At 36.8% G+C, this 27,465-nt stretch overlaps 1 protein-coding gene across 2 annotated transcripts in view; it reads right to left on the bottom strand.

The window, feature by feature from the left end:
• Positions 1-27,465, bottom strand: part of LOC132105669 (semaphorin-3aa-like) — a 112,183-nt gene that overhangs the window by 28,921 nt on the left and 55,797 nt on the right. The window contains exon 1 of one of the 2 annotated variants that reach the window (XM_059510950.1): positions 1,921-2,436. The exons of the other annotated variant lie outside the window; for it this stretch is intronic. Coding sequence (XP_059366933.1) covers positions 1,921-2,032 — 112 coding nt within the window. The 5' untranslated portion in view covers positions 2,033-2,436. Of the gene's footprint in view, positions 1-1,920; positions 2,437-27,465 lie in introns of those variants that run through there. 2 annotated transcript variants of the gene reach the window in all.

The raw sequence follows: 27,465 nt of genomic DNA, 5'->3' as shown, positions 1-27,465 counted from the left end.
CAATGCGAAAAACATCTTATTGTACAGAATGTGTGCCATTTTGATATCCCCAACATTTGTACATTTTGCATAGCAGTACAGCTAGTTTCTGTTTTTATCTGACTACATCTGTCAATCAAACTAAATCCAAATCCATTACAACATACAAAAAATCTCAGAAAAACATATCCATAAAGTTCACAGGTGGCATAAGTTTGAAAAGCATTTTGATGAAGCAACGTGAGACGGCACAAATGCATTGTGTTTGATGGCACAAAGCATTGTGTTTTCCCACAATGCTTTGTGCCATCCAAGCACAACAGCATTAACTCAGAGAAGCATGTGATTGATCACAGGTGGACCTGCATCTTTTATATATTAAAGTCTCCAGCCTTTCCTCCTAAAGTTAAACAGCAGATGCTGATGCTCGGAGCAACAATTGGTTTCTTAAATCCTCTCCGTTCTCTGGCTCTCTCTTTCCTAACAACACATTCTCAGACAAAAATAAATTGTCTTTTTCACTCCTCCTTCATTCTCTGTATCTATAAAAGAAATGAGAGGGCGTTAAACAGAGCCTGGTGGGGTAAACCCATGCCACACACAGACCTTACAATCAACACACCAGAAGCGCAGATTCACTGAAAGAACAGAAGGCTATATTTACCAAATGAGGGAGAGAGAGAGATCACCGCCACACATAGATGCGTACACTTTTGGTCATGTTCCTAAACAAAGAACCACAGCAAGCCCGCTAAGCTTACATTAAAAAAGGGAAACAGCCCGAAATATGCCAAAAATGCTGCCGCTTATTTCCGTGAGAGATGAAAGCTCTGGGTTACAAAGAGGCTGTTATAGTCTGGATCTCTCTGCTGTCTCCTTTAAAATAGCACAGCCCGGAGAAAAACATGTTTGCTGTTACCACCATTCACGCATAGCGGCCAGCATCATCAAAGCATTCAAATACAATGTATGGAGTACAGTATGAGAGAATAATGCTTTAAAATACGCAATGTGTGCGAGCAAGTATGCATATTTGCTAGAATGTGTACACATGCCAATTTATTGCAACAAAGCTAGTAAACTCAAAGGTATTTCGGCTTCAGTACAAGTTGAATTGACAGCACTAAATGTCCCACTTATTCCTCCCTTTCATCTAAAAAAAGCTAAATTCTAGGTTAAAAGGAGGCACTTAGAATGGAAGTAAAAGGGAAAGATCTTTAAATGTAAAAACACTCACTGTTTCAACAGTATAGCCACAAAACATAAACCATATACATAGGTTAAGATTTCACTTTCTAACCTTTTCTGTGTATTTACTTCTAATTTCGACAACTTTGTTGCTATGACAATAGAACATCATAAACCCTAAAATGACTAAAAATAGCTTTACAGCACATGCTTTAACAAGAGAATCAATGTTAATTATCTTATCCAATTAGACGTTTCACTTTAAAATTTTCACTTAAAAATTGGCCCCATTCACTTTGTTAGTGCTTCACTGTATAACATTTTTATCTCCTTTCTTTTTTTATTTTTTAAGAAAATGACAGAGGAGTCAAAATTATATGCATGCTAATCAGCATACAGTCAGTTGAGCTTAACATGCATTGAACCAGGAATATTCCCTTAAAGGATTGCTGTAAAATCAATTTGGAGGCATGAGAAATTAGATTTCTGGCTGCAAATGCAGAGTCATTACCCACGATACCTCATTCAGAGTTCACAAGCCATATGACAGGGTACCAGAGCAGAGTTTAGAGCTACAGAACAGTGCAACTGCAAAAAATGACAGTATGTAGAAGAGCCAACACATGCACTTTGAACACATGGAAACAATCTGTTAGGACAAAACAAGACTAAATCACATGCAACAGGTAATGATAATTAAAAAAGGTAAAAAATCTTGTATGCGTTGGTGATGGGACTAGTTGCAAAACTTACCCTTGTAGGAGAGCTTGAGTCTGGGCACGCTCTCTTTGGTGTGCTGGGGTGCAACTTTTCCAGGTAACGCCACCCCACACAACAGCAGAAAAATCCCAACTAGGTAATCCATGGTGCTGGAGCGCTGGCCTCCAGCCCAGGGGGGCTTGCAGCCCACAGTGCCCAGAGCAAAGTGCTTCCTCTGGGATAGCCGAGGTCTTCGGAGTCCCTCCTTACTTCAAAAGATCCAGCGCCTGGAGCTTCTCCCCAAGGAGGCAATCCGAAATCAGATCCTAAGCAAAGCAGGAGACATGGGTTCACATGGCTCCATGTGGGGGGCGTTTCACCAGACGTGGGGGTTAAGGTGTACTCCTCAGGGATGCGTTGTTGGACCCCGGTTGGGAGGACCGGTGAGTGGGATTGTGTGTTTGTGGGAGAGGTAGAGTTTCAGTACCCTCTGTCTTCACTCCGGCTTCGCGCACACATGCTCTCACACACACTCTCACAGACTGCTGCTGCTTGTGTCCACGGCTCAGCCTGAATGAGGGAGAGAGAGAGAGAAAGCAGTACACCATCCACCGGAGCGCAGGAGGGGAGGGGAGAAGAGGAGAGGGAGGGTGAGCAGCTGAAGGGGGAGGACGAGGGAGTCGAACTGAAAGGAGAGGTATGTGAAAGACTCTTCTGCAAAGGTTTGGCAAAAGGTGTCCTTCTTTTCTGCACTGCTTATACTGTAGGCTGCACCTTCAGTGTGTTGTCTTCCAACCTGCTCTCGCCTTTTTGGCTTTCTGACATCATATTTCATCACATTCTGAACCTCTTAAATATTTCTGGATTTATGTGTTTGAGTAAAATTAAAAAAGTGATAATGAAAATTGTATAAAAGGGTCGATTAATGTAGCATACTTGCATATTTAAATAACATAATAAATATTAAAACAAAAAATAACATTAAAATATTATATTAAAACGTATTTATTTTTTTAAATTAATAATATTAAAAATACAAGAAATTCTATCTATAAATATCTATCTGTCTGTCTATTTGTTCTCTATCTATCTATCTATCTATCTATCTATCTATCTATCTTATAAATAACCATAAAACTATATAAAAAAGAAATAAAGCAACAATTATAAAAATAATAAAAGTAAATATCTAAATTCAGGAATTGAGGTTAATAAATACTATAAAATCTATCTATCTATGATTTATGGAATAGTAAATAAATAAATAAATAAACTGTAGAACAAATTCTCTGCTACTTAAAAGTATTTCTCTTTTTTGTATTTGATTAGAAATGTTCCTCTTTGGTGTCCATAAACCAACTTCAGCCTTTCTATTAAAATAAGCGGCAAGCAAATTAGATTTACTAGTAATACTTAAAACATAAATTAAAAAGTAATACATGGAGCTAGACTTACCCCTCACTCGCTCTCTGCTTGCTGTAAAAAAGCCACTGATAGACAGAGCTGTTAATGTGTGATTTTTTTACCCCTGAGTGCAAAAGACAAAAGTGCCTCACAAACACCAGCTGAGTGTGTGAAGGTCTTTCAGAACCTTGCAATTGCACAAAAAAAGAAAAAAAATCAACAGATCTCTCAATGCCTTTAGCATGTCTGTATATAAGTGTTTCCTGTTTTTAATGAGCGGGTCTGTGCCAATGTCTCATCACCTTTACAACCAAACATGCTCTTTAGGTGTTTACACCACATAGACCTGTGGAGATGATGGACAGACACTACACCTCCTCCAACTTCTGAGACACCAGGAGGCTAAAAACATCCACCTGCAGCCTGGTCTCTCTATCCACTCACAGCAGATCCGCTGGCATGCCGAGGAATTCCTCTGGTCGTCGCTCTTCTGTACCTCAACTATGTGGAGGGGATTTGTCAGGGTGCTATGACTAATGATGTCTTAATGTATTGCGACTCGCAGTCCGCTAAAACGAGATTGACAACTAGTTTCCAGAAGCCTGTCAGTAGCAAAGTGGTAAATATAGCCTCTGAAACATGAGATCCACAGAGGGGCGGCCTCTTCGAAACACAGCGAATGGATCCTGTCAGTCAGAGTGGCTTTGATAAATACGGCATTTGTGTTGAGGATGTAGGCTTGCTAAGTAGGCTTGCTAAGTGTTTGTGTTATCTTTAGTGCAAATGCAATGAGTCTTTGACACCTGTTGACGTGGAATGATTTGTGCAATCTACTGTACAAATAGCAAATGTAAATAATTACCAGTCTGTCACTAACGACTAGGCCTATAGGCAAATGCTCACATTGCTGGAATGTATATACATGCAGAAGCACATATGTGCATGTAGGTGACTTCTTGTATTCATCCTTTGTTCCAAGAAATGACTGAAAGTGATATAAGGCAACAGTTGGTGACGCAAAAACGATTTAGAATTTTTGTCTAATTTTTCAGTTAAAATATCTAAAAATAAGAAAACAAGGATAATTTACTTTAGAAATGCAAACGGCATCAATTAGGATCATCAAAATACATGCATGCATATACATATATACAGTACAGACCAAAAGTTTGGACACACCTTCTCATTAAAAGAGTTTTCTTAATTTTCTTGACTATATATATATATATATATATATATATATATATATATATATATATGTGTAATGAATCAAACTTCCTAATCGTCGGGAAGAAGGAGGCGGGAACCGGCGGACAATCAAACAACATTTTAATAAAGCAAAATAAACACAAAGCAGCGCACCAGCCCCTCACGGACGACTGGTGCGCGCAAATAAAAACCAAAACACAACTAAAAGCCCAGGCCTGGTCCTCTCTCGTCCTTCACTGTCGTCGCTCCAGTTTTATATCCTTCCATGTCCTCCGTGGGCCTCGAGACCGGTGGGTCGAACAGGTGTAGCTCATCTCCAATCACTCCACCGGCCTCGCTCCCATGTCCCTCGGCCCCGCCCCACTTGTCACAATATATATATATATATATATATATATATATATATATACACACACACACACACAATCTAAAGTGTAAAATAAACTAAATGTTTAAAAAAAATCTTTTAATTGTAATTAATTATATTGCCTTTAAACATTTTTTTGTTTGCTTTAATTGTGTGAACACCTCTTTATCTGAATTAAACCTTCACTCTATCATTCAACTAGCCTTTTCCTTTAGGTACTGTGTTCTTTAGAGGTCATTATCATGACTATTATGATAACTGGCAACCACGTTGAAGGTTCCACTCCACCAGAAGGAACATCCTGTTAAAGCGGTCACATTTCTTGCCTGAGTAACGCACAGCAGTGACATCTCTCCAAATCATGTACAGTAAGTCAGCAGATATCAGTAAACCACGTGCACTTCCCCTGTGACTCCTGAAAGAGTTTTGGTTTAGGTGAAATGAGAATGATGGGAGTGGAGGAGAGGAAGGATAGATGGAAAAAGAGAGAGAGGAGAGGTGTAATGTTTGCGTGGCATAAGACGTCAGTCTCCACTCTACCCACATCCTCCACTCGCCGTGATGACAGCTCAGACGCCTTGGTCTGCTCAATCAACACATGGCCCAGTAAAAGAGAGAAAGAAATAGAGAGAGCGAGAGCAGTAAAAAACACATATCACATCTGCTCATGAACAACAAGCCTGAAGATTGATAGACTGGAATTCTGTGTATCAAACATCACAAGTAATGCTGTTTTAGTGCAGGCAGATGGATGGATGGATGAATGGATTTAGTGCTGTTATAAAGAAAGACAGATAGATTGGACTAATAACACAATAATTATAGAACAAAATAATTTAATCACACTTTTAGTAAATTCTCAGTATTAACAAACCATTAACTATTTTTGCCTCAAACTCCTAATTTGCTGCTTATTAATAGTTAGCGTGGTAGTTGTTAAAGGGGTCATCAGATGCTATACATGCACTTTTACAAACTGTTTGAACATAAATGTGTGTTGGTAGTGTGTGTACAAAACCACCCTATAATGATAAAAATCCAACTAGTGTTTTATTTAGTTTTTTTCTACTAAAATCTTTACCCCTTTCTCAAATCTATCTTCGCGCAAATCATTCGTTATCCAGCTTCACCTACAGAAAAAGTGAGTATAACATTTTTTGAATGAATCTTCGCAAAATAGCCTTTCCTAATAATGTGCTAATCAGCAAGTTTGACGATGAATGCGGCTATAGTAAACAGTCCCTCAGAGAACAGAGGGGGGCGGGGTCAGCAAAGCTCATTAAAATTTAAAGGTAAATGCTACAAAATGGCTTGCTCTGAAAAGAGCTGTTTTTGACCGGGTAAAAAAGGTGGTTTTTTTACACTACCATTGAGAAATTTTAACCAAACTATGTTACTGGTTTTTCATTTAGACCCTAAAGAATCATATCAACTTGTGGAAAATGGGCATCCGATGAGCCCTTTAAGTTCAGGTACTGGGTAGGATGGGATGTAGTATTTGGTCATGCAGAATGTGTGCCTTAGGAGTACTAATAAACAGGCAATATATTATTAATAATAGGCATGCTAATAAGCAACTAGTTAATAATGAGAATTGGTCCCTATAAACAATAATTGAAAAACAGAATAAAAAAATACAAATAAAAATACATCCCACTCATTTATTTTTTCTCTATAAAAACCCATAAGGTCAAATGTAAATATAAATATTACAGCATATATATTAAATTTAGATCAAATATTCTTGGATACACTCAGTGTTTCACAGGATCACACAGAATTTGCATGGTAATGACAGCTATAAAGTGGAAATACAAGAGTAGACAGTGCCAAAAACAAAAGCCTCTCTCTCAACAGAGTATGCAAGTAACCTGAGGGCTTCATCACACTTCAGAAAGAGAGACAGGACTCAGAGCATAATCACTTTACCAGAGATTCCGGCTGGAACAGCAAAGCCCCTTGAAACAAGTCCTCCATTACTTGATGTAATAGAGAGGTGTTACACCAGTAGAGGAGACAGAGTGAACACTGATGTAGTCGGCCAAGGTAAAGATACCTTGCAATGCTTAAATTTTATGATTCAGAATTTAATGCTTGAAACTTTTTGACATTTCCATAATAGATACAAAAATGCATAAGATTTGTATATACTTTTAAGAAAATTCCATCAGTCAACAGGCACTGAATTTGTCCATTTTCCATAGAACATGAGGGTGTGTTGGGAAATGTAGTACCTCCTGTCCATTTCCATTTCTGAAAAGGCGTGTTTCCTCTGTTTCATCGGAGGTGCAGAGGTCAGAGGTCAACCCTCATTTCACAAAGGTCATAGTCCTTGACAAGTGGACAACGGAAGTTTCATAATCCACTTCCCCCCCACCCTGACACCCTCCCCTCATAAAAGCTTTTGATATTAAATCTTTTTGACAAAGTTTGTAAACAATGTAAACAAACAGTGATGAACCATGATGTATGGGTAAAATGGTACCCTCATAAAAACATCAATGAAAGAGCTCCAGGGTTGAGAAACTAGGCAGATTATTTTATATAAGTAATTTCTTCCCGTCTATCACTGTGAAGGAAGAATCCCGCAGCGTCTTTGCCACAGATGCATCCGTTCCAGCGGTTCATCAGCGGGGTCTTCGGATTTCAGGAGTGATTTATAGAGCAGAACAGAAGAAGAAAGAGAAGAAGAAAAAAATTTCATCCGATTCATAAAGTCTGACAGTGCCTGGACTTGTCTTACAGGTGATGTAATGTGAGTGGCAGGAAGCAGGACGAGGTTGAGCTTTATCACCGTGTGGTTTGGCATGGGAGAATCTCAAGTTAAAATAAGAGCAAATGGAAAGTCTCTGCACACCTGGATCTCATTCACTGTGGATTTTTGGGGTTGTCAGTTAACTAAGTAAAATGCTATTGCTAACAATGAGAAAATAATATGTTAAATCCAAAAAAAAAGTACCTTAAAGTGTCATGAAGCAGTGTGGTACATGATAGAGTCAAGGTATCAGTTTGTAATATCATGGTACTTTGGTAAAAACACCATAATACTAAATGCTTCTGATTTATACCACTGCTAATGAATATTTAGTTTTATTAGTGGATGAACAAGATACAGTGCAACCAGTGTAGTCTAATTCTCCAACAAATGACTCTCATCAGCCATTTGATGAGAGTAAATCAAGAGAGTAAATCAAAACCATGCAGTGCAACCAGTGTAGTCTGATTCCCAAACAAGTTACTCCGGTTCTTTCTAGTGAATCAAAAACACACCACACAGCCAGTGTACTCTGATTCTTGAACAAATTACTTGTAGCGAATCAAAATCATACAGTCCAAAAACAAAAACAATTCTCAAACAAATCTCTCTTACGAATTGGCTCTTTTTAATTAATAAAAAACAGAGCATAACCAGTGTAGTTTGATTCTCAAACAAATGACTCTTACGAATAATGACTTTTTAGTGAATCCAAACCAGATATTTCAACCAGTAGTCTGATTCCTGAACAAGTTACTTTGGTTCTTTTTAGCTAATCAAAAATATTATTTTGTGTTTTAATTCCTAAATGAATTACTCTAAGTGAATCAAAACCATACTGTCCAACCAGTGTAGTCTGATTAAAGAAAAAATTACACTTATTAATACCAACTGGATCTTTTTAATGAATCAAAAATCCAAAGAACAACCAATGTAGTCTGATACTTGAACAAATTAAACAATGCATAGTTTTTAAAAAAAGACAAGTTGCTGGTTTTAATTAGTCTGACAAATACTCCACTGAACCAAATTCATCAGTGGAGTTAGTGAATCAACTTCTGAGTCACTTTCTGAACACACACATACTACCAAAATACATGGGAATATGTTGGTACTTTTTTTGTTGGAGAAAATATTAATTACAGCCTGATTACTTTCTTTAAAAAACAGCAACATTAGCTGTTGCTGAGGTATTCAGTTCAGAACAAATAACACTAGTTTCAGGATAGATACTAAATGGTCTTTGAATGAATGTGCAGGTCTCCGCTCCGGATCACAGGAGTTCATTGTCCGATGGAGTGCTCCTAAAAAGTTCTAGAGATGTGGAAAGGCCTCGTCTAGTTTGTGAGGAAGCTGAACTAATTCAGGAGGCAAAAGGTCTTTTTAAATATCATGTATATGTAAATGTTGTGTGGCATCAGTGAATGGTCTGGTCCGCAGAGCTTAACTCCAGATCGGCTGAAACAACAGAAAAGCGCTCATTATTCCATCTGTGTAACCCAATCAGAAGGCTTAAGCTGGCAGAAAATCCCCCCCTGCAGCCCTTGGTCAAGGTAAATTGGGGTTAAGAAGGACAGAGAAAGAGCATTAGCTTCTTTGCATGGCTGCTGAAATTAAAATGTAACCAAATCAAATGGAGAGTTTCATCTACAGGTGTCAATTACTGTATCGGGACCAATACACAATGCTTGTTTGGAAATGTTAAGTAGGCTTCACTAAGTCTACCATTATGAAGAAATTGAGAGTTCTTCAAATAAAAGTAGGTGACAGAAGTTCACCATATACTGTACATGAAGAGGGTGACCAGAACCAAAACCAAAGTTTAAAAATCAACCAAAGACATACTAATTACTGCTGTAGGTGTAAGCAAACCTTTCAGAAAGTTAGGGATGGACATCTTTGGCCAATGTGTTGCATCTCATTACTATTGTCAGCACTGTGAACATACTGTAGCATTTTAAGTCTGCTGTGTCAAGTGTCGAAAGTTCTGAAACTTTTACAGTCACCTCCATGTACATTTAATTCTTTTATATAGATAGATAGATAGATAGATAGATAGATAGATAGATAGATAGATAGATAGATAGATAGATAGATAGATAGATAGATATAGTATAGCATGTTTGGTTTCAAATAAATTTCAAATAAAATTAAACAGTTAATTTATGTATACTACTCACCAGTTTTCAAATGAGATAATTTTAAATAATTTTATAATTTCACTACAAAAAAAAATCAATAATTTAAATTGTATAATCTGGTTTGAGCATATAAATAACATTTTAAATAAAACAGCAATTAAAATCTATACCACTGAAGCTGTCGATTGACAGCCATCTTTTATAGTAAACCATAAAAATATACTATAAATAAAATAAAAAATGTAAAAAATATAATAAAATAAAATAAAATCACTTTGGTTAGGCTACTGATATGACTGGAGGGTTTTTCTCATCCAAATAAATGTCTTTTCAAATACTGGAATCTTTTCAAACCTTTCCTTTGGACAGACACCAAATTGTTACATCAAGCCTTCAAGCCTCATCTCAAAAATATTGCTGATGTTGCCAGACACTGTTGCTCATTATCCAACTTAGTTTGTGCCAAAGGTAAATTACATAGTGGAATTCAGACCCTAGCCCAAAAAAAAACAAAACAAAAAAAAACATTTGCACTAGAGCATTATATAAATCTGACCTGTGTGTCATGTATCTCTGCTCTTGTTGTCAGGCACAGTGCTCTTCAGCTTGGGAAAACTGTCATAGTGACATTGCAGTCCAGCCTGCATCTCTATTAAACATTTACATGCTTGTGAAACTAATAAAAACTAACCACCGGCACTCACGTTACAGCCAAGCTGAGGAGTCATATTCAATATGGAGCTTAAAGTGCTGCCAAAAAACATCAGGGTAAAAGCGAGAGAGAGAGAGAGAGAGAGAGAGAGAGAGAGAGAGAGAGAGAGAGAAAGAACAGGAACTGTAATCCTCTTTTGAATGAAACCTGACGATCTGTGGTTAAATCCATTTATATGGAGTGTTTTGGTGTAGCGCTTAATTCGATTTGCTTTATTATGCACCGTTTCGGTGTTATAATGAATTATAAAAATATAATGAGTCAGTCTGTGCCTCGGTAACCTTATGTGATAGTCTATGAACTTGAAATGCTTACATCACACATTAACATGACAAAAACTGAAAAACTGGCCTTTGTGACAAAAACATGTGGGTGGATGATTGCACAAATAACCGGATGCTCTTCACCGTAGGTGTTTCTCTCGGACACTGAATGTTTCCTGTGAAAGCGGCGTTAATGCAATGTGCCGTTGTGATGAGTCACCAGGTGTTTGCCGCTAGTGACGAGACCCAGCTGTGGGCACGAGCGGCTGCATTCATAAAGTGAGAAACATGTTTTTTCAAGACAATGACGCACAACATGACTACAGGGACAGTTTCAGATGTTAACAGCCTCCCTTGTCTCTCACCTGATATCAGTTTTTAAGTGTCCATATAATGAGAGTCATTTGAGACAGTACCCATGTAGATTACATTAGTTAAGAGATATATATATATATATATATATATTTTACAAAGACATGTACCGTACCTGATATATCAAAATACATATATAATACACTGATTCAATTTGTGAAATGTGTGTCAATTCCAAGCCATACAATGAAGTCAAACAAGGTTTGGAACGACATGAGGGTGAGTAAATCATAATTTCAAAACGTTCTTCAAGGATTGACAGTCCATGATAGTTTTCACTTGTGTTGGAACAGACTAATGGACACATTTCCATGTTACCCAGAGGAAATCTTCATATATAATGCAGGACACGCTTTTGGAGAACACACATGCTTTTGTTAAATGCTGCCCGCAATTGGGTTACGTACACATTACTGAATAAGGCAAGTCAAGAGCTATTCAGGAAATAATGGAGGGCAAGACAAATTGTTTGGTTGCCATTTAGGATAATGAAGGGATGTTTCTGCATGCAAATTAAATGCTGGCACACGCTCGTCCACTCCGCCACTGTCCTGCTCTCATTCATCAACCCCCTAAAGCGAAACTATCAAGCTTTCGATAAAAACAAGCTTCACTTATGGGGTTGTTCAACCTCATCGTACATCCAACACAACTGACAGGAGCACGAGATACAATGCAGATCTCCTCAATAATAATAATAATAAAAATAAATAAATAAATAAATACTTTCATTTAATTCTGTGTGGCCAATTACTTCCAAAGACAGGCTATTTTTATGGGACAGCCAGAGATAGAAAATGTATTCCAGCAGCATATCTGATTTCAAACAACTTAATCTTTCAAAAAAATTAATAGTGTTTCTCCTTCCAGTATATCAGTAACTTGCACGATTTGATTTAAAATTGAGTGGAAACAGCATTGGGAGCGTGTGGAAAACACATCTGAGTGCGTTCATATCAGGGTCAGGCAAAAGTGAATTAAAGAGGATGGAATTTGAACTGGACTGGTTCCAGATGATTTTAACATGTTCTTCCACCCTGATCCACAAAAGCTTCAAAAGAGTTCAGATGCAAATGTGTTGTCTGAAATTTTCATCTAAAATTAGCATTTTTATAAGGCTCCTATGTTTATATTCAGCAATTTTACTCCAATGGCAATGTTTAGGTACTTTTCTATGCAAGTGAAATAACTGAACATAAATGTAGAATCCTGATAAAAATGCTCATTTTAGAAGAAAAATTCAGACGGCACTTTTCACATACAAACTTATCTATTCATCTTCCTCTGTATCCATCCAACCAACCAACCATAGATTTCTTAAAGGTCCCATGAGATGAAAATTTCACTTTATAAGGTTTTTTTTAACATTAATACTAGTTCTTCTAGCCTGTCTAGAAATTTCAATCGGTGTAAACCAAGCCCTGGGTGTCCTGCTCTGCCTTTGAGAAAATGAGAGCTCAGACGGGCCGATCTGGAATAATCCCCTTATGTCATCATAAGGGGAAAGGTTACCTCCCCTTTCTCTGCTTTGCCCACCCTGAGAATTTGGAGAAAACATTTAATTCAGTCGCAATGTCAGCACAGGCTTTACAACAGACTTTTACGATATGGTTTCGACAGCACCGCCACAAACAGTGAGTAACAGTGTTCATTAATGCCTGATCTGTGAACAGTGATTTATGATGTGTAGTAGGGCTGGGCGATATACAAAAAAAAATGATATCTCGATATTGTCAAATTTTTTACGATATTCGATATATATCTCGATATGTTTGCATTTGCATTTAAATAAAGAAAAATAAAACATGATTTTCTTTTGCATTTAAAAAAAACATTTAGATTAAACAGCCAGTTTAAGCAGTTAAAAAATCTAGACCAAGAGATTACTTACTGCTTTTTATTAAATGAATACATGTAGGTCTATATGTAACTGAAGCAGTGCAAATTAAGTAACAGTTACAGAAAGTGCATTCTGTCAACTTTTTAGTGCATGCAATTCACAATTTAAACTATGCAACTGGGAAAAGTATTTTATTTAAATTTTTTTAAGTTTTTAAGCTAAGAACACACGTCTGTCAACTGTCTGTGGTTTTAAGAGAAGCTCTGTGGCATGAAACTATGTTCCTACTGGCACTAAAAACCCTCTTAGATGGGGAGCTAGTTGTTGAAGCACATAGCTATTTCTTATATATAAATATATATAAATGAATACCAAAGACTTTTGCATTTTCTCTGTCTATATTATGGAAACTGGTAAACATATCAGTGAAATTCCCCAATAGTAATTCCAAATGGCCTTAGCCTATGTTTCTCTATTCAAACATCAGCGGTCGAGTAAGTGCATTTATTTTGCGATCACAAACGCAAACAATACAGTTGAGATCTCACGACAGAACACAGACCGGCTGAACAACGCTTTCATTAGATCGCTCAATTCCGGCTTGTTAGTGTTTTCAGATTATCGTCAGCGGCTCTTCCGCAATGAGGAGTGAGCACGTGCGCATGGTTGCCAGATTGCTTTAAATAAGCAAACACCGGGCAGAAAATGTATCCTTGTAACACTGGAGCTCTGATTCTGAGATTTAAACTCTTGTTATCTGGCAACAGCTATCATTAAAGCCAGAGGTGGGTAGAGTACCCAAAAACTGTACTCAAGTAAAAGTAAAAGTACTTCTAGAAATATTTACTCAAGTAAAAGTAAAAGTACTAGTCTTGAATAGTTACTTGAGTAAGAGTAAAAGAGTATCGGATAAAAAATCTACTCAAGTAGTTAGTTACTAGTTACTTTGGGTCATATATACTGAGCCTATTTTTATTTATTTATAGATATATAGATAAAATGTATGTAATGTATGTGTGCGTGTATAAATGTATATATTTCATCAGCCTTTACTCCAATTTATGTAATTTATTATAAAACCCTGTCTGTTTACTTAAGTAACAGATATAGGTGTCATACCATAACATATTTTTAATATGACTGACTTTATATTAAATGTGAATTTAACATTGAAAGTTAATGTGATATAAATATTGCTACTAATCTTTCATTGTTCAGAAAGAGAGCAAATAACATTTACATTATTAAAGATAATTTTCACAGACAGTCTAGATTTCAATCACTCTCAGAAACTCCCATTAAAATCACTGAAACTGTTAACACTGTGAAATCAATATCTTAATTATAGATTCGTACACACATCTGCACTTTGTTGTTTCTGACGAGAGAATTCGCCAGAAAGAGGTATTCAGTCAGTGAGCGAGTGAAGGAAGCACCGGCATTTTAGCGATGACTCATCGGAACACCTCTGATTGGCCAATGCTTTAATAAGCTCAAAAGAATCATGTGTGATTGGTTATAATGCGCAGCGCTGTATAAACGCATCTATCTCTGGCTAAGCGCCAGCCAGCGATCACAGATCTGAATTTAGCAGCTGATTATATGACTTGCTGAACGTACTCACGCCGGTGTGATTGTATTAAAATTAATAAAATCTTAATCGGCTATTTTTGTCGTTTGGAAGCTGCATTCAACTTGACTCCCCTCTGTTATAAGCCACACACGTACAACAAACTAATGTCAGTGGTATCGTGTACTGTAATCACATGTAGCCCAAGTTATTACCTGTTAAACAGTAGACAGCACACGCGGTGTTCATCTAATAAGGATCTCCATCGCTAGCAAATAATAGCATTTGCAGATTTCAATTCAGTGCAGTTCCAGTGCAGTTCAACGCTCTTTCTGTTCTTAAATGTTACAACTCCGAGTGAACCACTTCAGACGCTCAGCGCGTGCGGCAGGGAACTGAACGAATCATTCAAACTGATTCATGAACCAATTCACTCGTTTGCCAATTGGTTTGATCAAGCCTTTGAACAGAATTGACTCAAAAGAATGAATCATTCGCGAAAGGGCAATCGTTCATTGCCCAGAGAAAAGTAGACGGCGCATTTGGAATAAACTAAAGCACCTAACATTTATTGCATTAAGATGAAGTAACAAGAGGAGCGTCGCCCAAAGTAACGAAGTAAAAGTACAGATTTTTCCCCAAAAATTTACTCAAGTAAGAGTATAAAGTACCCATCTTTAAATATACTCCGAAAAGTACTCAAAAAAAAAAAATTACTCAAGTAAATGTAACGAAGTAAATGTAACTCGTTACTACCCACCTCTGATTAAAGCTCTCGTAGTAGAGGGGCGTAGAGCAGTCAGCAGTTACAGGTTCCTTTTTTGGACATTCGGCGCGTTCTTTGGGGAAAGTATGTTTGAATTTGAAATATTCGATATTCCCGATATATTCAAATTGTACATCGTCGTCAAAATTATTCCGATATTATCGCTAATATTCGATATATCGCCCAGCCCTAATGTGTAGCTAATTATTCAAGTCCACACAGACTTTCTTTCTAAATCGTTTAATACCGTTTATGCATCAGTGAATAAGCCAGTGACAAAACAATCAACTTCACATTGTTTCTCTTAGTAGCATAGCATGAAACAAATCTTATATTTAAATTGTAATTAAACTACAGAGAGCGATCTAAGAAGCTCCCTTTATTTTGTTCGGAGCTGTCAATCACACATCGCGAGTGATCTGCACACATGCCCAAACTGCCGTTATAATGAATGATGCGGTTATGCTGCACAACGAAACTCTTACTGTATTCATGTCAATATTGTGTTTGCTGTTAGTTGTGGTGAAAGCATTTTGTGAGAGAAAACGCGGTGACGCGAAATGACGAGATCACTGCATTCACGCGATAAACAGACTCAATGCTCATCACTGCAGCCTTTGATGTTATGGGAAAAGATCTAAAAAAAAATAATGCTATAATTAAAACTTTCACGATTCCTTAATCTCGACAGCTGTAATAGTAAAATAAAAATAAAAATAAATAAATAAAAATGTAGTAAAAGTATTTGAGAGGGGTTCCACATGTAATACTCATTTTGAATGCAAAGATGTCAGCCAATCACAACAGTTGTCGTTTACTCTTGAGTCTCACAGCAGACACGCCCCTTCAAACAGAGCATTCAAGCCAGAGGGCTAATATCAGGATATAAAAATGCTTTTTATTTCCAAATTTTAAATGTAAAAATCATACTAACAATATAAGTACACCTTAGGAAACATTAAAAAGGCATTTAAAAAAAGTAAATAATCCACATCATGGGACCTTTAAGCAAAACACCCAATTTTTTGTTTTTATTGTTAAAATAGTCATACGTCTTTACATTGAAAAATTAATTTAAACTGCACTTACATTCAACATCGAATTGCAATTTAGCAGCCTATTTGCTATGTCAATTCAAATTCCATTATTAAATTGGAATTCGAAAGGCATTCTCAATTCAGTCCTAATGCTTCAAAACCTTAATTCACACAAGAAAACCAGCCATGCAACAGAGAGAAAAAAAATTAATGTTGTTAAACTGATGGTTTTTTTCTGTGTAATATGACAAACGTTCATTGCACTTTGATGAAATAATATGATCTGCTCTTTAACCAACATTTTATATTGTAATTTATTACCACAATTGAAACACTCCATTATCTTTTATTGTATAATAATCAGCATGTTTAGGGCATTTCCCCACAGAAGAAGGGGTCAAGCGATTAGAATGAAGACAGCATTGATTTACTCAGTGGAAAAACTGAGATTTGTAATTGAAATGAGATGTTTTCTATCCTTGGAATGCACTGGATCTGCAGGCTTTGTACATAAATAAGCCTTCTGTCAGTCCTCATTCCATTATGACAAGCCATCCATCAGAGACGTCTAGTGTGCATTCTGTGGTTGCTTTAGGGAAATGCTAATGGCTATTCAACTGTTGGCACTGGTGCTCATGACAATAACTTTTGGCTCATGCAATAAAGACTTTGCTGGGAACAAGCCAAGGCATCTCATTGAGATATTAATGTACATGCTGATATGACAAATGCACTACTGTCTAATGATGGACAGTTAATAAAATACACAAATATAATGATCATAATCAGAATCAAGACCAAAAACTGCCTTAATCTCATAAACGCTTCAGTACTGAAAATGGTTCACATTATGATCAGGTATGCGCTGTTTAATGGAACAGTTACTGGCTGGCTAAGGCTCTTCTAGATGTATCCGCAGTAGAAATTCCCTGGCAGAAGATCAGTCTCATTCATTCCTTTCCAGACAATATCATCCTCTCACTCCCATCAGCGAGACTGACGTGCTCCACTTTGAAAACAAACCCTTGTCCTGCTGGTGGGAACAGAGCTAAAGGATCAGCTAATGACCGTGAATTATACCTCATCAGATCCACATACACGCACATGCACACTGCCTATATTCATGCGGGACATAAAGTCACTGATAACAGCTGTGTGTGAACATAGTAGCTACTACTATGGCTGTGTGATGTTGAATTGAAAATATTTACTGTAAGTCGCAAAAATGCCAATAGAATTGGTAAATTTGATTAATTTACTGTTTAATCTGTTACACAAAAGGACAAGCTGTCCATTTAAATGAATCAGTTCAAAACTGTTACAACCTGTTTGTCATTTCTTGAAGTTTTCCATTTACTAAAATGTTATACTATATATGTATAAAGTGTGTGTGTATATATATCATATATATGTTTGTGTGTATAGATAGGTAATATATATTGGTGTATGCAAGGAATAATACTGATTATTAATTAAATAATCACCAAAACGGTTTAGAAAATGGTTTACTTTATTCTACTTATTGCTTAAAAAAATAGGCCTACACACACACATACATATACACACACACACACACTAATATACATACACAGACACAAAATCTATATAACATTTTATATATAATAGTTATTTAGTATCATTGATATATATTTTTAGATATACTAGTTTTTAACATTGAGTTCAATTTTATTTTTATATTTTTGTTATCCGTTTTATTTTTAATTTTATTGTTTTTTATTATTTTTATTTCCTTATATGTCTGTATAGTTAAGTATTTATTCTTAGTTTAAGTTCATTTGGTTTTACTTAGGAAATTGAGAAATGCAGCCTTGACATCTAGCTGATTTTATTAAAATGAAATAAAATAGTATTTTATTTCAGTAAATGTTTAATTTAAACAATAAAAATATTTCTTATAGCTTTAGTATTAGTTAACAATAATAATCGTAGACTTAGCTACCATAACAAAAGATGATACTGCTGGATAAAATGGGGCTTTTAGCAAGACGTTTCACTTTGATGCGACTCCAGTGGTGATAGTAAAGTTAGACATGGGGGCTGATGGTGGAAAAGCCACATCAAGGTCCTGTGCGGTTAGAACCATGGCTCGCAACCTTCACCGTACCTTGAGGAATGCATACCTCAAGTCTCCTGTCCACTTAGTCTAAATATCACACCACCCTATTTCAACGACCACACTGCATTCATCAAGTCATCTCAGTCACTAACAATGCCTCATCCGGGCCAGCTTTTCATCCATTGCCGTCATTGTACTCGACAAGGTTCACAATGTGCCATAAAACACACCTTTCCTCTCAACAGAGTGATCAGAGATTTAGCAGCGTCCTTGGGGAAACGAAACCAAACAAGCATCTGGAGAGAAATCTGTCAATATAAAAGCTCTGTATGCGTCTTTATGAGTTTGCACTCCCATCATGTTCTGCCGATGTTCTGCTGATGTTTTTGTGTGGTTATCTGTTGGCCCAGTGGTGTTTTTGGCGAGATTCACCCCTGACTCATTGTTGTTTCGGTAGCTTTTGAATGAACCCGGTTCCTCTGTCATAACCAGATCAGAGAATCCCTGCTAGCATTGTTAGTTTTGGACGAGGAGACACTTTAGAGTTATGGGAACCTGGCATTTGAAGCCTGTCATTTGATTCCCAGCTACAGTATTGTGGTTACGTCATCTAGAGCTTACATTTATTGTAAAATTTTATGTAAACCCTTTATAAAGATATTAAATCACATGTATGTAGCCTCAGGGTAAAAGACAGCATTTTAAGAGTACATTTTAACAAATAAATTTAAGTACGTGCATTACGCAACATTTTCACCATATACTTAAAAAGCCTTATGTGTTTCTCAAGTTACAACTTGAATAGTCAGATTTGGAAAAAACACAGACAGACCATTGCATTTGTTGGCTTGCAAATGTAATCCCTTAAATAGGGTTTAGCTGCCCAAAGAAAACGTTTTCGTAAACGTTGCATGAGCTGAAGACAGGTTTTACCTTTTCAGCTAATTCCTTTACGATCATCTCAGCTTTGCGACATACATGCAAGATTTACCCTAAAACAACATTTGTCAGGGAAATATGTTGTCCAGACAGTAGTGTAACGAGCAGACTTGCCCTCTATTAATACATTTCTGTCAGCGTGCAATCACAGATAAAGCCAATCGAGTCAAAAATACATTTATAGCTCATGTGATGCTCTTCCAGAAAGCACATGCACACCTGTCTGTCTAATTGACTGTTTAGGGAGACCACCCTAAGTCAATATCTCTTCCTGACAACCTGACATACATGAGATTATAAGATATGACTCGTCTGAAGGAGAATATGTACTGTATCAACAAACTTCTGGTTAAAGAGATTGAGTTGATGCATGTAGCAACACACTGCATTAATAACAATCAGTTTTTTGCATGCTTGAGTCTCAGAAGCAAATAAACATACACGCAATCAACGATATTCAGACTTTGGCCACATGTTGGGGTGAGTCAGTGGGGTCTGTTGGGAGGTTGCTCACAGGGTGGGAGATTAACTCAAGCTGCACAGACAAAACACTCCAGGGCCCTCTAGAAAAGACTAGCTCCAGGCCCCCGACCCGTCGCCTAATCCAGTCCCAGCTGGACCCAATCCGTCTGGGTTTGCGTCGCTGCAGACCTGCGGCGCTAAGCCCGCAATAAGAGGCTTGGACGAGTCTGACAACCTGTCAAACTGAGGACTTAATTAACCATCTAAAGTCAACCTGACTAACAGGCAAGAAAAGATCCACTCAAGTGTTGCCACAAAAGAAGAGGGGGCCAATTCCTACTCTCTTGATTTAATTATGAATGGATGTTTTTTGCATGACTTGGGGTTTTTCATGTTACAGAACAGCATATGAAATTGTAACTAAAAAGTGAATCTATTTATTTAGTAATTTAGTCATTTATGTGTTTCTGCAGAGGGGGTTTCAGAAATGTACCGTGGTAAAGGTCAGTTTTATTATTATAAGTAATTATAACTACAATTTACACAATGAAAAGAAACAGGATTAAAAGGATGCCTAAAAGACAAAAAAGCCTCCCCCCAAAAATAAATAAATAATCTGAAATAATAATAATACAAAATCTTATCAAGTATGGTACTTATTAAATCATAATAATAATATATTTTTGTTTATTGTTGAAAAATAAGTAAATGAGACAACCCGACAGACATTATCATTACCATTTCTACAGACTTCAGAATTATATACAATACAAAGAATATTTCAAAATTTCAAAGATTTTATATTCAATATTTCAAAGAGTTATATTTTTAAAAAAACTAACAGGATGACAAAATGGCATTGACAACATTTTAAAAAGCTATAAACTGACAAAAAAAATAGTCCTAATGTAAAACATTATAAATAGTTTAAAGCATTTTACATTCTTCACTTAAAGTAGAGAACATAAAAAAAGAGAAACCAATTCTTCTTAATTATTTTAAACTTAATTAACTTTATTACATTACATTTTCTTAGAATTTCTTAAAATAATTTAGATTTTAAAGTCATTAAAATTGTTTATTTTAAATGCCTGAAATATGACAACATTGGTTTAAACCAGTATAAAAACATAAAAAGTTTATTTTAAATATGCAGTATTCAAACACGAATCGCATGTTTGTTTAATTGTGACACTGATGAAAGAAAACTAATATGATTTCCAGTGATAAAATGTGCAGTATTTTAACTAACATAATATTTTATCCAAGATATTAGGAAATTTATGGTGTAGTACTGCACAGCAGGAATGACATAGCTCCATTTTTTTTTTTACCAGTATACCTGCAAAAAGTATATAGTTGCGTCCCAAATGACGCACTATACACTATGCACTCATACACTATGTACTCAACCATGTAGTATATAAATTATATAAGGTAGGTTATTTTGTCATTTATAATCGGAGTCTGATAAGTGTTCAACATTCCATACTTAGTTTTTTCGGTTATTTAAGTGCATCACACAGGTGTTTAAAGTGCAGTTTTCAGTGTGAACGCACTACTCACACTATTTATACTAAAAAACCTCATAGAATTGTGCATAAGTATGCGATTTGGGATGCACCTAAAATACCAGTCAAATCTAGCAAGTGCACTTTTAACTGCCATTTCCATATACACAAAGACTCGGCACTATCACACATCTCCCAACACGAAGAACAAGAGACAAGAGTTAAAGGAGACCGTGATCAACTACACATAACTTGTTTGTTTGCACAAGGTGAGTCTGTGTCAAAACTCAGAAGAGTTGCTAGGTGCGGCGCTAGCTCACTAACTTGTCTGAGTTGAAACTGAGGCTCAATTGACCTTCCTTTCTTCCTCCTCTCCATCACCGTTTAGTGTTTAAGGACACCATCTCCTTTCCGCCATAATGTGTTTAGAAATCTCACTCGCACCCCTCCCTTTCAATCACCATAATGTGTTTGACTGCGCTAACCCTCTTCCCTCTGGCCATAGTGTGTAAAACTGTCATACACTCAAGCAACACTCTAGCAAGGTATTGTGTTTGATTATTCCAGTCCCGGCCTACTTTACAAAATGTGCCTGACCATGTCAGTGCACTAAACAGGGATGCACCGGCCATATGGAGCACCTGGACCTGTTTGTGTTCAAATGAAAACCAAAGCGCACTGGATTGAGCATTAGAAATCAGTGTACTATGTAATCCGAGTCAGTGTAATGTGTAATCCGTCTCTGTGACCTCCAGCTGAATGACCGTCTGAGAGCTTCCAGGTGTATCATCAGATTTTCCACTTCTCTGCTCCCTTAAATCTCATTCTTTCTTTCCTGGCACCTTCCGCCTTTTCAGGCTAAGCCACTTGATGCTTTTTCCCCCATCAACTTTCACTTTTTTCCTTCGCTCAACCCACTTGAGTCCTTTTTCTCTTTGTCTACAATACACATTGCATTGCCTCTTGAACTTTTTGTTATTCTGTCCCTTTTGTCCACATTCTTCCCCGCTAAATCTTCTCATTTTCCATCAACAAACCGTCTCTTTCCTGCCGACTCTCTCTCTGTGCGCTACTGTTCTGAGAGCCAGAGGTTGCAGAAGAAAAGCAGACTGTGCCACGGCAGTAATAGCAGTGTTCCAGTGCGGTACAGCTAATGATGTGTAGCTGTTAACCTCCGAGGTGCGGACCCTGGCTGTGGAGAGATCACCCACGGAGAGGTAGCCCCAACTCTATCCAACTTGTTAACATGCCTATTTGAATCTCAAACGGTTATCCGAGATTACACACTTAGTGGAAATTTTTTCCCCCAAATTATTTTTTGCACAGAAGACTAAATATGAAATTTTTCCAGAGATTCTTATGTTATCTCAGCTGAGACTTTGCCTGCTTTATAAACATAAAAGATGGCTTTAAAGGCATAATTCAAACAACATAACAATTCTGTCATCCCTAACAAACCCTGATTTCTTAGCAAACCTGCATGACTGCTGTGAAAAAAAAGAGTGATTTTTAAAAGAAATTGCAAGCTGCTCTTTCCCACACAATGGAAGTGAATAGTGACCAAAGCTGTCGAGCTAGATTTGTAGTGCAATATTTTCGAATAAGTAAAATTTCAGTCTGTTCCTCACACAATTCTATTTTATGGTTTCAGATTATTTTTTATTATGCTTTTGTTTTTTTTCACCTATTAACTTGACAGCTTTTAGTCCCCATCGACTTTCACTTCACGAAAAAAAGAATCATGAACATACCTTTAAACGTCGTCTTTTATGACCCACGGAAAAAAAGAGTCATGCATATGTTTTTAGGACCACCAAAATGTGTTATTTTAGTATTATTTCAATGCTATTACTGTATTTAATAATATTTTTCATTATATTTTTAAAATGTATAAATATAAAAATAAAGACAGGTTCTTATTTAAATTTTAGCTTAGGTATGTTTAGTGTAGATTCAGTTATTTTGTTATGTGTGTTTTTTATATTTTTCTTATTTATTTATTTATTTATTATTCAGTTTTAGTTTTACCAATAGTTTAGAACTTCAACTTGCACTTATTTTATTTCAGTTCATCTTATTTCATATCAAGCAACTTTTCTAATTTGATTTATATTTTTCATCAAATATTTATATTTTATTTTATTTGGATTATTGAAAGTGTTTTTAACAGGTCTGGTTTCAACAATAACAACACTGGAGATCACATGAGGCAGAGTAAATGATATTGGATTTTTTATTTTTGTACGGACTAATCCTTTAAGTTCACATTAATTCCGAGTAGCACGTCTAAAACCCTTGGCACCTATTTCCTGATTAACCAATAATGCTACTCTGTTTAGTATCAAATTAAATTATTAAGGAGTCAGTAGGGAGTAATTTAATCAATTAACCTTCTTCCATTGGAAATGACATGAGGAATGTGGTCTGGCCTGACGTCCAGTGCAAACCACCTTGTTAACAAACCAAAGACTCTGAGTGCTGCACACATAAAGCATACAAGTGTGTTCTTGAGTGTGTGAGTGGATGAAACCCGTGTGGTGGAGCCTGACATTAATAAATCCCAAATCAGGCTGTGCACACATAAACACTCTATTGTTCTTTGAAGTGTCTCTGTAGCCTTGCAGACGGCGAGTCATACATCACACACAGACATACAGAGGGGTCCTGGGGGCCACGGCTCCAACTTGTCCCTACACCCTCAACAGCTCACCACCCGTTCAGTCTAATACAGCCTGTGTGTCCCCCAAAAATAATCTTTCCCAAGGGGTCAAGCCCAAGGTTAACAATGGATGGCTGTGTGAATGAGTCTACTGGATGATCAATTGACCTTCCCATAGACACCAAAGAAAAATGGACACCATTTGTATAGTCATTTACTAACTGACCCATATAGGTGATATTCCATGGTACCAAATGCCAAGACATACAGTAGCATACAAGGCCACTACGAAAATGTTTTGTGTCAGTGACAAGATGCTCATTTTTATGTCCAATAAATTTATTCTAAAATACATTATAAATGCAATTAATGCATACCATCATCTCTTCCAAGATAAACACATTATTTAAATTTCTGAATCAATCATTGAGAATTTATTTATTTTTAATTATTATTATTTATTTATTTATTTATTTATTTTGACTGGACTTGATTGGACTGGACTTTGACTTGATTTTATTTTATTTTATTTTTTTTTTTCATTTTTTTTTTATGTCAAGCTTACAAAACTGCCCTTATACTGCACAGGAACTAAACATCCTGAAATGTTTTATTACTGTTTTTATATAAAAATATACATTTTTAAACGGCTAATATAAAACACTTTCACTGCTTATTGATATTTGAAAAATACCCCATGACATTTTAGAGTTATTCATTTGAAACCTTTCTTGAAAATGCTATAAAAGTATTTAAAAAACATATAAAACCACCATTTAAATTAACTTTAACAAGCGTTTTCATTAAGACCTTTTAAAATATTTTTTTTGTCACTGACCCATCTACACACTCGCAGAGTCCGTTTGACACCTATACATGAAAAAGCTTTATTCAGAAGTACTCTTGCTTTTTCCTTAAGCCCCTTTCACACTGCACGTTGGATCCTGAAAATTGGCAGATTTCCTTCTGTGTGAACACAAACACATCCCTGGATTGATTCCGGATTGGGGACCTAGTAACATTGCCGGGTTCAGTCCAGGAACAAGCTCTGTGTCAACAAAAGCCATAAATAATGCCACAAAGGGTGTGTCGTAGTAATGACAAATTTTAGCGTGCAACTCTTTTACTGGGTGTTTTGAAGGCAGATCAACAATCGCAATGAAAAAATATGTGCAAACTGTAATGAAGCAGAGATCGTTAAAAGATTGTTGAAAGTTAACATGCCTAGCATTTTCGACTCTGACATTACACATCACATCCCGATGTCACGTGTTATTACGTGACCTTTACGGGTGGTGTGTGGATGCATGCACAGATTCTGGGAAATCACTGGCAGTGTGAATGAACAAAAATGTAACGATCCGGGAACAACTGCCAGGACACATTACACGTGTATTATCTGGAACCTCAGTGTTAAAGGGACTCTAGTTTGTTGTACACCAACCCATGTCTAAGTGGTCTACGTGCTCCCAGCAGCCAATTACTGCCCATTTTGGCAAAAAAAAAGAGCAGTCACCGGTTTTACACAAAGTCCCTTAATGGACGCGGGCAAGAGAGCGAGGGTCAAAGTGTCATGTTTGCTGTGCCTGGGGCATATGACAACACACAGGGCCATTGGCAGCCCACGACAGAGTTTGGACAAGCCGAAGCTTATCTACATATAAGAGGGACAGATTGTGATGGAGGAAGGGGGAGAAGAGACAAAGAAAAAAAAGAATACAGGCACATTTCTGAAACCGAGCCAGGAAGAGAGGGGAGGATGAAGACAAACAGGAGATTCATGCAGACAGGTTGCTGCTTATCAGTGCATGTGATGGAGAAGATAATAGAGCGATGACAGTCGTGACTGGTATCCAGTTCAATCAATCACTGCATGCTGTCAGTCACAGCACTGATGCTTTATTGACAGAGTCAGGCTGTCCGATAACATTAACCCCCATTCACATGCCAAACTAACCAAACTAATGTGTGCTGACAACAGATGCCTTTGAATCTGATCAATACTGGCACGGGATTGCTGAAAACAGTCAGGGTCAGAGCTTAAACTCAAGGGCTTGATGAGTAGACTATACAAAAAAAAGACCGGTGTGGCTTTTTTGTAAATTTGTTTAAAATGTATTTTTTTTTTTTGCATTTTACATGCCTTTACAGCCTTTTAACAACTTTGTTTTATTGCTGACTGTGAAGAAAATTGTCTGTTTAAACTGCATTCGACCTTTGCATGACTGAACTTGCTTCACAGGTTCCATTAAAACCCAGGATCACGCGTCGATAAGAACCAGCCCGACATTGACCTAAACCCTGAAGCCTGTATTAGCCGACATGTCAATGTCATTGATGAGCCATTCGTTCCGGTTCTGATTGATACGGGACAAAGCTGCATGTGCAGCTCATTACCCATAATGCTGCAGTGGCCAACACTACAGCTATCCAATTTCCCCAATAGCTTTTTTCCCCTCCATCATTCTCTTAGCATTTAATTTGTCTTCTTTCTCAGTGTCTGCAATTCTGACTGAACCACACTGATAAAAAATTATTCTATGGAGAAACACTACAGAAAAACAAATGTAATTTCCACATGAAAAAGTTAAAATAAAATAAAGTTCTCAATTGAATCTTGTAAAAATGTAAGCATAAATATCAACATTACACAATTAAATAAAACCTACTTAACTTTTTTTGATACTGGTGTTCCCATCATGCACTGGGGCATGAATAGTTACTATTTTTTGTTGCTAATTTACAATTGTATTTCCACTGTTTTGTCTTTGCCTTTGTTGTTAGGTTTAGTAACTTGCGATTTTGTCACATCTGGTGTTAATTTTCTACTCAAAATGACCCATTTATATTCAAAAACGATCCACAGAATGTTACTGTCATTGTGTATTGCATGCCAAGTATTGAAGCCTCTGTGCTATATTGAGTAAAATCAACGTATTGCCAATTAAGCTTTAACTAACCAAAAATTACTCAAACCTTTACTGATCAAGCTACACACACACACACACACTACAGCAGGGGTCTCCAACCTTTTTGTGAGTGAGGGCTCCCTAAAGGGATAAAATAGTCTTGAGGGCTACTTGTTTGATATAGACACACACACACACACACACACACACACACACACACAGTTTCAAGTTTTGAAAAATACAACAACAAACAGTAATATTGTTAAATATTATGACTATTGAATATATAATTACCGTATATACCCGAATATAAGACAAGTTTTTTTGTCCTAAAAAATGGGGGGTCGTCTTATATTCGCGATATAGACAAAATCACGGGGGGAAAGGGAGAAAGAACAACGGCATAAATATGAAATAGTGACTGAATGATATACTTTACATACTTGCATGTAAAATTAGAAAAGATACATAATATCTGTGTTTAACTAAATTAAAATGCTGCTCCTCTGCCGCGCGATACGCAGAGAGAACAAGAGAGGTGCGCGCACAAGACGCAGAGCGAGCGAGAGAGAGAGAGAGAGAGAGACAGAGAGGTGCGCGCTCGCG

The sequence above is a fragment of the Carassius carassius genome, chromosome 26 (genome assembly GCF_963082965.1).
Source record: "Carassius carassius chromosome 26, fCarCar2.1, whole genome shotgun sequence".
Taxonomy (NCBI): domain Eukaryota; kingdom Metazoa; phylum Chordata; class Actinopteri; order Cypriniformes; family Cyprinidae; genus Carassius; species Carassius carassius.
Note: the sequence above shows the minus strand (reverse complement) of the source record. Positions and strands in the feature narration are given on the sequence as shown.